Source organism: Anopheles marshallii, chromosome 3 (assembly GCF_943734725.1).
Source record: "Anopheles marshallii chromosome 3, idAnoMarsDA_429_01, whole genome shotgun sequence".
NCBI classification, from domain to species: Eukaryota; Metazoa; Arthropoda; class Insecta; order Diptera; family Culicidae; genus Anopheles; species Anopheles marshallii.
Window position 1 is genome coordinate 9,485,627 of NC_071327.1, and position 13,126 is coordinate 9,498,752.

A 13,126-nucleotide genomic window follows, 5' to 3' on the forward strand; every position below is an offset into this window, starting at 1 on the left:
GAGAAAATTTGTGTAGAACAGACAGAAATACGCAACTTGTATTAAATAAACATAGCGTCGCACTTATTTCAATTCTTTCAGATTTGATGATGTTAATGATTCCGATAGTTTTTCAGTCACATTCTAGCGAGTTTTCTAATTATTCTTCTATTAGATTGTTTGATACTTGAAGGGGGATAAACAGCTACTCCTCCTTGAAACGTTCGTCAATTTGTAACAAATTTCAAATTCTTGATGAAACGTTTTTTTCTACATCACTATGTCCCATGTTCTGAAATTCGTTGTTTTTTTACGAAGCGCTTGAATATTCATAATATTGAGTTTAAGATTTTAATACATTACTCTGAAAAAATCCCCTGTAAAATGTTCATTTTTAGTTTAATTTTCGTACGTTCTCTTGATGGCTTAATCCTTCAAAATCAATGAAAAAAGCTGTTTTTCTTTTTCAACATCTCAAAATACTCCTTGTTACGAGCACTTCATTGTCTGTCCCTACATAATTAAACAAATTTTATTTTTAAATTATCTTTTAATTACTTGTTATGTACGTGACAAATATATTCTATCCTAAGTAATTTGAAAAAAAAATTGTTTGATGTGGTGGGTACTCACTCATAATAACTATCGCAACCATCTACTGAATCGTTTTTATCAACAAATGTGTACATAACAATGTTCGGTAAATGTGTTTGTTGATTGTAAAGCAATTTGGCAGCTGTCGCTTCTACTTGACGTCCTGGCAGCGATTAAGCCAGTTCGGATGGCTCGATGATTTATCTATCTTTCTCACCGTAATCTAGAAAGCATAAGCGCATGTATTTTCCACCATAAGTAGGGTGAAGCGAGAAAAACAAAACGCACCCAACGACTAGCATCGGCTTCATCAAAAAGCGATCAATCGCGGTCAGTTCTAACGGGAAGCTGCACGGGAAACAGGTGAACCGATGGTCACGATAGGCAAAGACCTGTCCGAAGCTACCTGCTCCAGAATGGATGAAGCCCTCCTCGTGTGCTTCTCTCGCTCTCCCACCCCTCGATGTTATCTGGTCAAGGAAAACGGTAATCAATATAAACAAAAAATTATGTCTAATTATATGGATTAGAAAAAGGGAGCGTTGTGGTTTCGTTTGCTTTGGGAACGATTTCAGTGCCACTACTAGCACCGCAGCGCAGATGGGTTCGGCTAGATAGGCTGCGCTGCTGTTGACCATTGCTTTGGGACACATTTTATTCAGGTGTCGAATAATTGTACAGATCTGAATGGCATCGCATCGGTGCGGTGGGTAATTATTTCGGGTAGATTTTCGAATCCACAACAATTACGGACGGCCCGCCGTAGCCCGCTATTTGTCTAGAACAGAAATTGCTGGATGTGAAAAGGTACAAACGCAAAGAAAAGCCGGCAAACAGGACACAGTGGCCCTGTTTCTGGGGTTCTTCCTGTTTGCGCACGATCAGCAAACAAATATTATTTATTGGATGGCAATCAATAATTGACATGTGTTTTTGCTCGGGTCCCGTTGTTGCCAGCCCTCCAAACGGCCCAAAACGGAGGTGTTCGAGCGGAATAAATTATACGGTTGCAACAAAGTTGCGCTTAATTATTTCTTCCGAAAGATGATCCAATTTCACCAGTCCGGTTGGCGTTTTCGGCATGTTTTGAATTTTCTGACAGATTGTTTCTCGCCTTCGCCAACACCTTACAGCTACTTGGTTTTCTGGACGGGGGAGAAGAATCGAAGGGACCTAACTCTGGACAGCCTCATCTTGGGTAGTGATTAAAGTATTTATCAATCCCCTAGCACGACGTATTTGAAGCAGTTTTGCCAGAAATAAAAAATAGGAAAGCTCCCAAACAAAAACCAGGCACATGTGCCGGTGGCTAAGTGCCCTTCGAAAGTGATTGCTGGTAAAAGTCAAGTGTAATCGAGCACGAGCCTCATCAATGAGTGCAACCTTTAATCGCTTCGCCGGTAGCAGGAAGCAATCTACTTCTTGCTCCTGTTCCCAGCGCCGCCGTCTTATGCCACCGCACGGCAGACGATCTGACAACGTTAAGGTGATCGAGCACGAGTGTCAAAAACAAGAGCAGCGGCTGTTTATCCGACCCGCGATGGCCCCGTTAAGCGATCTCTGGTTTGTTTCAATTTCACTCGAAATGAGCCATTAGGCCGTGTTGGCGCATGATTGTATTTTTCCTGCATTTGGCGATTGGTGATGGCGTTGGTTGGTGCTGATGTTAAAAATCGAACCATGGTACCGAGAAAAGGGTGCCTTGTCATTGAGATAAGCAATTCAGCGTACGTACAATCTTCCCCGGAATCAAAACAATTACTTCCGCATCTACGCACAGTGTAATGTGTACGATTGACTGAAGTGGTTAAGGAAGCGATTGAGGGTTTTGAATTAGATTACTTAAGCTGCTTGTCAAAACGATGTACACTCCAAATGGAACATACAACGTGTGGTTGTCTCGAAAGTATTTGCTTCCGGGACATAATCGTGATCAACATAGTACCTCTTAATGATTTCATGACTTTTAAAATGGAATCTAACAATTCATCACTTTCACAATAGAATTAGCAACTTAATAACAGTAGTATTTTATTCAAGCTGGGAAAGAAAGCAGAAGCTCATCTGTTATTGATACATTAGGTACTCCATTACTTATTTCTTTACTTATTTCTTGTTTATCAATTTAAAATGTTCTGCTGAAGTATTATCATCAAATATCAAATTTCGAGACAAACTTCGCTCTACAAATTTCAAATTCACAATTTTTTTTTAAATTTACAAAAAATATTCTGAAAAAAGTTATTGATTATTGGTAAAAAGTTACTAGTTTCTTGTAATTTGATAGTAATTAGAATCTATGGTCTGCTGATTGTAGTCCAAGTAGATGCGAATATGCATTGAAGATTGTTTTACACCTCCAAACGTTTTTTTTTTCATATTCATCCTCCAATGCCATCACCAGCATTGACAGATTTCTCTACGAGCAAAGCCTCAAATCACATCATCCATTAGCAAAATTATAGAACACATTACACAACACCAATCTCCCTATCGTGAGCAGCAAACCATAGTCAACCAAACAACTCAGGTGCAATTTCGATCCATCAGCTCGCTGCTAAGTTGTCAAGATACGTGAGCACAAGCCCCAAACTGGCTGTTGATAGAACGAAGGCTCAATTACAGTTCGTCGATTTGTCTGCTACTGACACCGCCGTTGCATGTGCGATTAGATTGTGTTTTGTTTGCAGCTACGCTTCCCACAAAACAACCGGCCAATCAGCTGCCATTTAGAGGTGATATTATGTTTGTTCAGTGTGCCACCTTACATCACCAAATTATCGTCGCCGATAGTTGCGAGTCTATCCGATTCTGAATAATGCACTGTAGGTGATAGCACACTAGGGAATGTAAGGTTTTGAGCAGTTAGAGAGACCTCGGGACCGTTGATTAATAATTTACCGTTGGTGTAATTTTCCGGTGCTGACAAACCCGCACACACGAGACACGTCGAGGTTCCGGCTCGAGGACATACTGGCATTTTCATTGTGGCGTTGCTTGCAAAGATAAAAAAATCAATTGAAACGCTACGATACTTTCCAACCACGCGATCGCAGCTACCTGTGCACCACGGTTCACCTGCTTGCAAGATGTTGCACAATAAAGTGCAACAAAGGAGCCGCATGTTTACGATGATTGGAAGGAAAACAGGCAACCCTCATACCTGCGCAACAAAGCACAGAAAAACTAACATCAATTTTGCTACCGTAACAAGCCAATAAATTATCTCACAAGATAAATAAAACAAACAATGCTCATTATTGGATTCAAACCGTGCAGGAACCGCGTCCGTCAATGGCGTATGAAAACAAACGCCAAGAAAATGCAAACAATGGCCTCCCGATCCTGCCGACCGTGTGCGTGTTCAGGAAGATGGGAAATAATTTGCTTCACCATTTTCTAACCGTTTTCCGATTTTTAACGACTTTTCGGCGAAAGGCGCACGAAAGGGCGTGGGCTGCCGTACCGCAGAATCTAATTAACTTTAAAAAAATTCTATCCAGGAAGAAAATGGGTGGGAAAACCTTTGGAAAATGAAACGATCTCAATTGGGCCCCGGTAAGTTTTGCGGTTCAAAATGTTCCCCATTAGGAAATGGTTTCCTTTTTTTTGTCATTACGAATTAATGAAAAGAAGAGCAGCAAATTTGAAGCCGAAAGGAACGTACCGATCGGCAAAATGAAACCATTTAATGAAATCTATCCTCACCAGCATTGTGAAAGGTATTGTGTATGGGAACGAAATGGGAAAAAGAATTTCACCTCCCGAAAGCAATCGCGCAGTTCGGTCGCTTCAATCAAACGGGCAGTAAAAGGGCACAAATCCTGGGGAAATAAAAATCTTCAATTACACGCTACGCTAAGCGCACTGACGGATGCGGAAATCGACAGAAGAAATTTCGATATCCGACCGAAGAAGCGAAGGGCCATCACAACGGGCAAGCAAGAAAAATAAATAAATAACACAACAAAAAGCACCATAAGACAAGCGAATTAAATAAAACGAGCTTTGCATTGCTACGGTGGCGAGGTGGCGTGTTTGTTTTTCGTTTTCGATTCCGCGAAGCTCCAAACGCGAAGCTCATTTGATCGAGATCGAGTTTCGGGGGCCATAAGTGTGCAAAGAAAATCGACAAATTAAAACAAATAAAATCTCCCTCCCGAAGAAGACTAATGGATGCGAAGGCGCTAAACAAATATAAATACGATGGCCCCCGGGTGCTCATTTTGTAGCGAGTTGATGTGTTTTTTTTTTGTCCAGTTGAGCACGCGATTCAACGACACCCGAAAATGGTTTCCCGAAAGCACAGCAAAACAAAACGCGATAAGCTATCAAAGCCCCCCAGCCCCCTAAAAAGGGTACAGGGATGGGACAGGATGGGAGAAAATCGGTTAGAAAATAAGCATCACGCAAAATGGAAGGCTTCCATTTTGTGACCAAATGTCACCGGAGACCGTGTCCACCCACGGTCCAACGAACGTCGCATGCAACAGACCAAATAACCACCAATGGCGACGATCCGGGCAAAGCATCAGGCCAAGCCAACAAAAAAACAAATCGTTTATGATGCTCAGCAAGGGTACTTTGCTGGTTTGCATGTCATAATTAAGATTGCCCGGCTGTGATATCGGTTCCGAGGGAAATTCTCGGAACCACTGTGTATTTACCCCCACACCGAAACACACACACACACACGCTCGTCGAGTTGTTCGTTTAAATGGAGACCCATTTGAAGACGACCGATTACCGAGTCGCAAGCTAGCAACAACTACTACCCAGCCCGAATTACCTTCCCGAGCCTCATTTCGGGTGGGAGGGCAGTTTGTAAGTTGAGGTCTGTTTTTCACCCTCGCCGGCGTCCACTTTCCGTCCCGGGAATCGGTTTCATTTTTCTCGCAGCAACTACCCAACGACAATGGCGGGCCTGTCGGGAGGGCATGATGGAAACGTCAGGCGCATGACGAACCGAATGGAAGACAGGATGAACTCGTCGACTCTAGCGACTGAGCACGGAAATTGACGATAATTAGTGTGTGCTTCCTGTGACACTTGCTGCTGCTTTATTTGCCCGCCGTGTCGAATGGTCGCCGGTGATTGGGGTGTGATTTTCCGTCCGGGTGTACATAACCATGGCCGAATAAATCACGAACCCACTCAGCAACACTCCGCATACGCAAGACAATTGAAACGAGTCTCGTTTGGTTGCTCCAATCCTGGTGTGTCCTTCGCGATACGGGTGGCTTGGGGATCTTACCGAATGGAGCCCCAATTAAGTAAGTTATAACGTGAAAATTTTAATGACACCTGCTTTCGCCGCTTCCGAGACGAATTATCGGCGTTGGGGTCGATCCACGGTTAGACTGCCCGGTTTTCTGCGCACAGCAATCCATGCGCATGTCTAATGATGATGTTTACTTGCTGACTTGTGTATATGCACACATTGCGAGCGACACAAATCAAAACCACAAAAGAAACAACCCCAATCCATCGTGCCTGTGATGGAAAATCTTATCACGAACAGGCTTGCGCGACCTCTTTGTTACTTTCGCCAGGGTTTTCTTGTTTTGTAGAATGAGCCTTGGGAGAAATTTCTGTAGCATCCTTTCGCCATTGAGCCGGCATGTCGATGGCGATTAGTTGAGTTAATTAGGTTGAAAACGATAATTTGAGTTTTGGGTCTAATTTTTGTCAGCTAAACAGAGGATTGCACGCCGTTTTTTTTTTTTTGGACTAAATCGTTCGAATGTTTGAGGTACGGTACTATCAGCTCATTTAGATCAGTGGCGGGTAGGCTCAGGCACAGTTTCATTCAATGACAATTAGACAATTATCTACGTCTCTAGCGGTTGACCTCGTTGAGATGTGGAAGTAAGCCGGGGGAAGGTTTCGGTTTGCCTGAGGGAGGTGAAAGGTAGCAGGGGAACTCATTTGTTTGTTCCTTTTTTCCTGTCAAATTAGAGCGATGGAAAATAGGAAAATGGCTTCACCGTTGATAGTCGTTACCTAAATGACAATGGGGCGGGTTATTTTAGCTTAACCTAAAACTGATTTCTTTTCTGAGATACCTTTTCTAATGTAAACATATTTTAATTCCTTCTTTCATTCAAATCAAAACAATATTCTGAAGATACTAAAGATCTTTTTCTCAGAATTCATCAAATCACTGCACTCATGTTCAAACCAAATAGTCATAAATATCTCACAAAATATAGATTGACCGTATAAAACAAGAACAACAGGCTTTTAAATGTATGCCCTCCCGAAACCTCCAAACATAACTCCAGCACAAAGGGGTTGAAATGGCGTAACGCATTTTATCGATCTTAAGACCACCGGGGCGGAGTTGCAGTGAAGTGATTGATTATGTGTCCATCGATGGTAAAATATTGGTACGCGATCACGCCATATTTCTCGCCAACTCTGTACGGGTACCTCGATCGACCCCCCTTCCAGTTGGCTGGTGCAGAGCACACTGGCCATCACTGGCCAGCCGCTGCATTCAGAAACTGCGGTGCACCATCGGCTCACCTCGACGGTTTCTTGTCAGGCGATTGTGAAAGAGGGTAATTATCAGTGAATGTCGATCAGCAAAAGACAACGGAGTTCGCTTTGCGAGAGGAGTGGCCTGACCGAATGCCACGACCTACAGCACTTCACCAGCCAGCGAGCCACGTACCGATCAGTTATTAATGAATGATTATCGATTTTTATCGGAATGTAGCTCCCGGTTCGTGTGGTCCACGTGATATCTTACATGACAAGATGTTGAAGAGAAAGAGAGAGAGAGAGAGAGAGAGAGAGGGAGAAGAGGATAAAAAAAACCTCGCGAAAGCTAAAAGATGAAATCGTGAACAAATCAATCGATTATAAACATGATCGAAAGGACACATTACAGCTCCACAAGCAAAGCAGTTCTAATTCTAGCGTTAACCACCCGCCGAGTGGCAGATCGGTTTCTGGTGGTTCGATCGCGCGAACGTGAATGAAATGTGCTGCCGAATCTGCCGTTCTGTTTGAGCTTATGTCACAGCGGGAAGCTACACTCTAGCGTTGGGCTAGCGCTTCGCTTGGGCACGTCCGGAAAAGACATCGGTAAACATAATAAAATCCAGCCGCACGAACGAATGGAGCTGTCGAACGAATGGAAAATTATGAATTATAATTTAATAATCATAAATGAGCGGATGTTGTTATTTGATATCACTAAGCGAGAACTTCCAACAGCTAGGAACAGAATAGAAAAACTATCTAAGTTTACTGTTCTACTGCGAACCATTTCTATCAATTTGCTGCGCAAAGTCTGAACAGATAAGAAGCAATGCAAATCAAGTACTTAATTCGTAAAACGGATCACAATATATTTTTTTAACAAGATTTTGATTCACTTCACTGGGGTAACTTTTACTTAATATCTCGTTCATCATTTTCATAGCCGACTGCGATCTATGTGTTGCAGCACGAGGCTCAAAAATGTGTGTGTTAGCTATTAAAAGGAAGATATAATTCAACACCTCCATCCAACACGATCGACAGCAGCCTCTTAAAACCGAACACAATCAATACGCTTTGAAGACCTATCGTTTGTTTCGTTCCCTGTTCAACCCGCTCAGAAATACCTCAAGTCACCGGAAAAAATATGACATTAAAATAAAATATCAATTCATAAATAAATGATAAAGAAACCCCCGTAACGATACGAACAGGCTTACCGATACCGAGCGTGCTGCAGCTCGCATTTAAACGAGCCCAAAAGCTATCGGTTCTTCATCCTTCTGGCCACCTTTCATGGGGCTGCCGTTGGCTAATCAAGGCAGCGGGTTTCACAGCCCCAGAATAAAGGCGTTGGGTCGGGTTGGGATTATTTAAATTTCGTGCACCCTCCCAAAACAGTCGTCGAGATCGTTTTCTAGTCGGATATTTTAATCCATTCATAAATAATACCACTACAACAAACAACAGACGAGCTGAGCTAAGCTTTGCGCGGTACGGTTTGGACAAAGGAAAACGTCCCAACTTTCGAGTGGGTTTGCTTGTTGTGGCTGTGGCCGAGGCTATCATTTTTAATACCATTAACATTATCATCGACAAAATGTTTCCTTCTCCTTCTTTAAGGCTATTTTCCATATTTTCTGAACGATCTTCTGTCGCATAGGTCATTTTTGAAATAACTAAATTTTCGTAAGTCTTCCAACATCTTCCAACGCGTCCAGCCAAGCCAAGGATGAAGGAATGAAATTCACACTTCGACAAGTGCGCATTTGGTAGAGCTTGCTGGAGTATGTTCCCCCGAATTCACTGTGCTCGAGAAAGCCAAGGAAGGTGTTAAATAGATTGCCCCATTGCAGCCTTGAGCTTCAAGTCTGGAGCGGTAGGAAAAGGATTAACATTTTTGTCACCTCTCCACGCCAAGGGATCGCATCGTACAGCTTCGATAATGAGATTAGCGTAACCGGAAGTGGGCGTTGGTCGCTCGCGGCGTAAAGAGTGGGTTGACCGGGGCACTCCTTCAAGAAAAAAAAAATAGCTATAAACCATTGTGAAAGATTCATCCCCGACCATAAACTCTTCAGGGTGCTTCTGAAGTATCGCTCAACTCGAAACAACAAAACTGTTCAGCCGATTAGTGTGTCCTCCTCGCGAGCTAGGGCCTGATTGCGGCTTAGCAGCTGATACCGCGAGTTCATTCATAAAATTTCAACTTACCAACATGACGACGGACCCATGTGTGATGAGGTCGGAATATTTGTATAAGGAATAAGCTTTACGGGACAAAAATTGATTGAGCAAACGAACCAACTGGTTTGCACGGTGGTGATCGACTTTAAGCATGTGAATAAAGCGATGCGAAAAGTAATCCCAGTTTTATGACAGTGCTAAATATTCGTTGCCTTTCTTGGTTGTTGGGGATTGAATATATCATTTCGGACTTACTATGAATTATGTGCCATGTTGTTCCATGTTTAACCTACACAAATAACGCATCAGATCATTTTTTCGGTGATAATAAAATTTCAACAAGATGAAATATTTTTTGACCTATTTGTTATATAGTTATATAGTTCAAACATCTAGAAACCACACACCACCACACCGCCTTCAATTACACATTAATGATTTTATTAAATTTTGAACACCATATCGAAGAATGTTTATGAAATAGGTCATTTCCCAGCTACTACTTGTTCCATTCAATAGCAAATCCTATATCCGAAGGGATTTGCTTCAATCGCTGATAGATGTAGGTGGTAAGTGGATTGCGCGACCCACAGAATCCCCAAAAATCATCATAATCCACGTACTGAAGGATGACGCCTCCTAGTCGCTTCTCCTGCACGAAGTTCAGCTTCACTCCAATGGAGTTCGTGTCTTCGTAGCTCATCCACTGATTGCCACGAACGGCGAAAGGCATCTGACCGATGGGATCATAAAATATGCTCCAACCGCTGCGTATCAAAAGACAAAGCTGCAAAAAAAAAATCACATAAGCACAAATATGAGTTAGAGCATCGATTTTTTTTCTGGTAGTGATAACTTAACAGCACCTCATAGTAAGGATAGTAGCCCTCATAATAGTATTGTCCTTCCGCTCCCGGGCCAACAGTTGGAGCACCCACGTTATAAATCGCTGGATTGGCTAGTGTGTACGCTTGTCCAAACAATCCCAACCCTAAGATCATCTTTTTTGGAGCACATCCAAAATCGATCCATGTTTCTACACCGTCGACCTTGAAGCATAAGCAAGGATTAGGAAACAGTCGCACAAAGCATAATAGTTCACACTCACAATATTCGTCCTTGCACGGTTTGACTCCGTCTCGAAGGATCGGTTGCGCATTGGAGCATGCACATCGGCCACGTTATTCGTGTGTGGACGCATATCGAACGTGAACAGTGTCACAAAGTCCACCAACTGGCAGATGGTGGTAACTCGATAGGACTCCCTCAGTACCTTCGGATAGACGGCTCCGAAGAACAAAAGTTCCTTGTTACGACTTTTGAGTCCCGCTCGTACATCCGTCAGCAACGATATCAGTGACTCACGATCACTGGAGATGCCACCAAATTTCACCTGCGTTCCTGGCCACTCCCAGGCGATCTCCATACCGTCCAGTCCGTACTGCTCCAACAGCTCCAGCACGGCCTTCACGAATGCACGGCGCCGCTCAGGAATTTCGGCCATGATCGAGTACGAGAGCGCTTCTTTGCCTCGTTCCACCGTTGAAATGTGGTTGCGAACTGTCGCCGATCTAGCCTTGATTGTGTACATGTACGCACCCAGTCGTTGTATTTCTTCATTCTGGAAGAAAAGTTGTCCTCTTAGTAATGCGAGGTTATCAAGGAATTTGCACGCACGTTAAATAAATACGAGCCACTTTTCCATTCGGGAAACGTTACACCACGGTAGATCACATCACTGCAAAGTTCCACGGGAATCTCGTTCGCTGTGTATCTTCCGTAGCCCTTCGTTTTGGGTGAATCGCTCGAGAAGTAGCACATCAGCCGCTTGCCTCCATTGCACTCTGCGTAACACACGAGTAAGCAACCCAAAACCAACAAGCGCCAAAACATCACAACCATCACGGCCAAGGGACTTGTATAGAACTGAAACAACAGTACAGAATCGAAACTGTGCATGACATCTTCAGAATGACGCATTATAAAACCTGTTCTTGGACGGAGAAGCACATACCACAGAATTGTCTTGTTTATTCCAGCCCGGAGCTGTGCGAGAGCTAATGACGCAAGGTAAGTGTGAGCCAAACCAATAAGCCAAACTGGTTATGCGAATGTTGGACGTGTTTGTAGCCAGTGTTTAGATTTTGGATGGTTTAGTTTTGTCAACATTGCTTCTCTTATAGCCTTTACAGGATTTCTTAAGTAAACCTTTCAAAATCAAATTTACTGATATCAGTGCAGAGTATGAAAGACTATCTCAAACTGATAAAGAATTAAAGATGACAACTCCAACTACTCGCGAAATGTGCGCAAATGTGAGTTCAAATCTCGAGCTGAACTGTGTCTAACTATCGACTGTGATAATTAAATTCACAAATAGCCCCATCGAAGCAGAGACAAATAAAAGCCAAAAAGTGTTCCTCTAATTGGTTATACAAGCTGTAACAAAGTTCATTCCACGAACTGCATCCACGATCCGGATTTCAATCCGGCTTAAAATTGTCCGTTACAAGAGATTGTGCAATTTTCTATTGTAAAGCTTTCAATAAAGCAGATATATTCCATGTCAGGCCTTATAGTTCCAAACGCATTCTTCATTATTTCTATTAGCACAATGCTGTCTGTCTGTACGATGGAATTGTGTTGCTGGAAGCTTCAAACACGCTTATAAATTGTCCCATGCACACCATGGGATATTGTTTATTATTCTCTGGTGAGTTTTACACATCCACTAGAAACTGCTCACAAAACAATTATAGCATTTCGAAAAAGGATTATGCACCGAATCTAGCCAAACACACGCAACGGGGCTTATGCAAACGCAAACGATTGCATCCTCACTACACCCGGACACGGTGAATGCTAATGTTTTGCATGCAATGCGGCCCTCAAAACGTACGATATCCAGTATCCAACCGCTGGATGATCATTATTCTCGCACGAACTTCTTCACACCATCGTTGGCACTGACACCGCTCGCCACGATAATCGTTCGGTACGTCAGCGGATTCGAATTGCACAGTTGCATAGGCTCGAAACGGTCGCACAGAGCCGTCGTCCTGTCCCTAAAAACAAAGCAAAAAAAAAAAATCGGAGACAAGCATCGCCGAGTGTCGAGGGTTTTTCGCAATGGTCAAGTGCAGCGCTATCGGAAATGCAGCGTCGTGATCGTGGCAAAGCTGGTGGACATTCGGCAATTTATTCGACATTTTATCACCAAATCGTTAAGTAAAACCAATAATCATTTGTTAGCCGTGGTCGTTACGAATTGTGCCCGTTTCGCTTTGCTGCAGTACCCTGCGCGTTACCCTGTAACTAGGCGTACGAAAATCTGGGCAGGATTTGTGTCGTTTAAAAATGTCGCAACAACCCATTTGCAGGGTTACAGTGTGTGGTGCATTATAAATACACTCAACAATTTCAATAACAGGCATGACTTTTGCAATAAGTTGTAAACCATAAATTAAAAACTTTTTGATTAGTGATTTTTAAAGTAATAATATTTAGTCAGAATGTCGCAAATAATCATACAATTCTCATCTTGTCAAGCTTATTATTGTTTCCTTCACTGTGAACATCCTATTCAGAATGCTTTTTCTAGTCTTCTTTTTTCCAGCCTCAACAACTAGCTGGGCGTCTCCATTTACGTTTAGATTTGTCAATGGACCACTTCACATCGTCCTTAGCCTTCTTCGCACGGTTCTCGAATCGATAGCGTTGCGCACCATGGGACCCGCACAGAAGGACATTTGTTTATCTTTGTTCAAACATTCTTCCCAGCTTTGCGGTTGAAACCATAACGGTGCCGTTTCGTAATCCGTTTGGCCCGATCATTTGAAGCTTTCGAATGCGTTTCTGCATCGTTTTTCGAACGTCC

General features: G+C 42.9%; 1 protein-coding gene across 1 annotated transcript; it reads right to left on the reverse strand.

Annotated features, from left to right (window-relative positions):
• Positions 1 to 9,748: 9,748 nt before the first annotated feature.
• LOC128710740 (endochitinase-like) lies at positions 9,749 to 12,179 on the reverse strand. Its single transcript, XM_053805596.1, has 5 exons — positions 12,149 to 12,179; positions 10,927 to 11,306; positions 10,358 to 10,870; positions 10,116 to 10,298; positions 9,749 to 10,036 (listed from the first exon to the last, which is right to left on the reverse strand). Exons 1-5 carry the CDS (start codon positions 12,177 to 12,179, stop codon positions 9,749 to 9,751), a joined length of 1,395 nt encoding a protein of 464 aa, XP_053661571.1.
• Between the last annotated feature and the right edge of the window lie 947 nt (positions 12,180 to 13,126).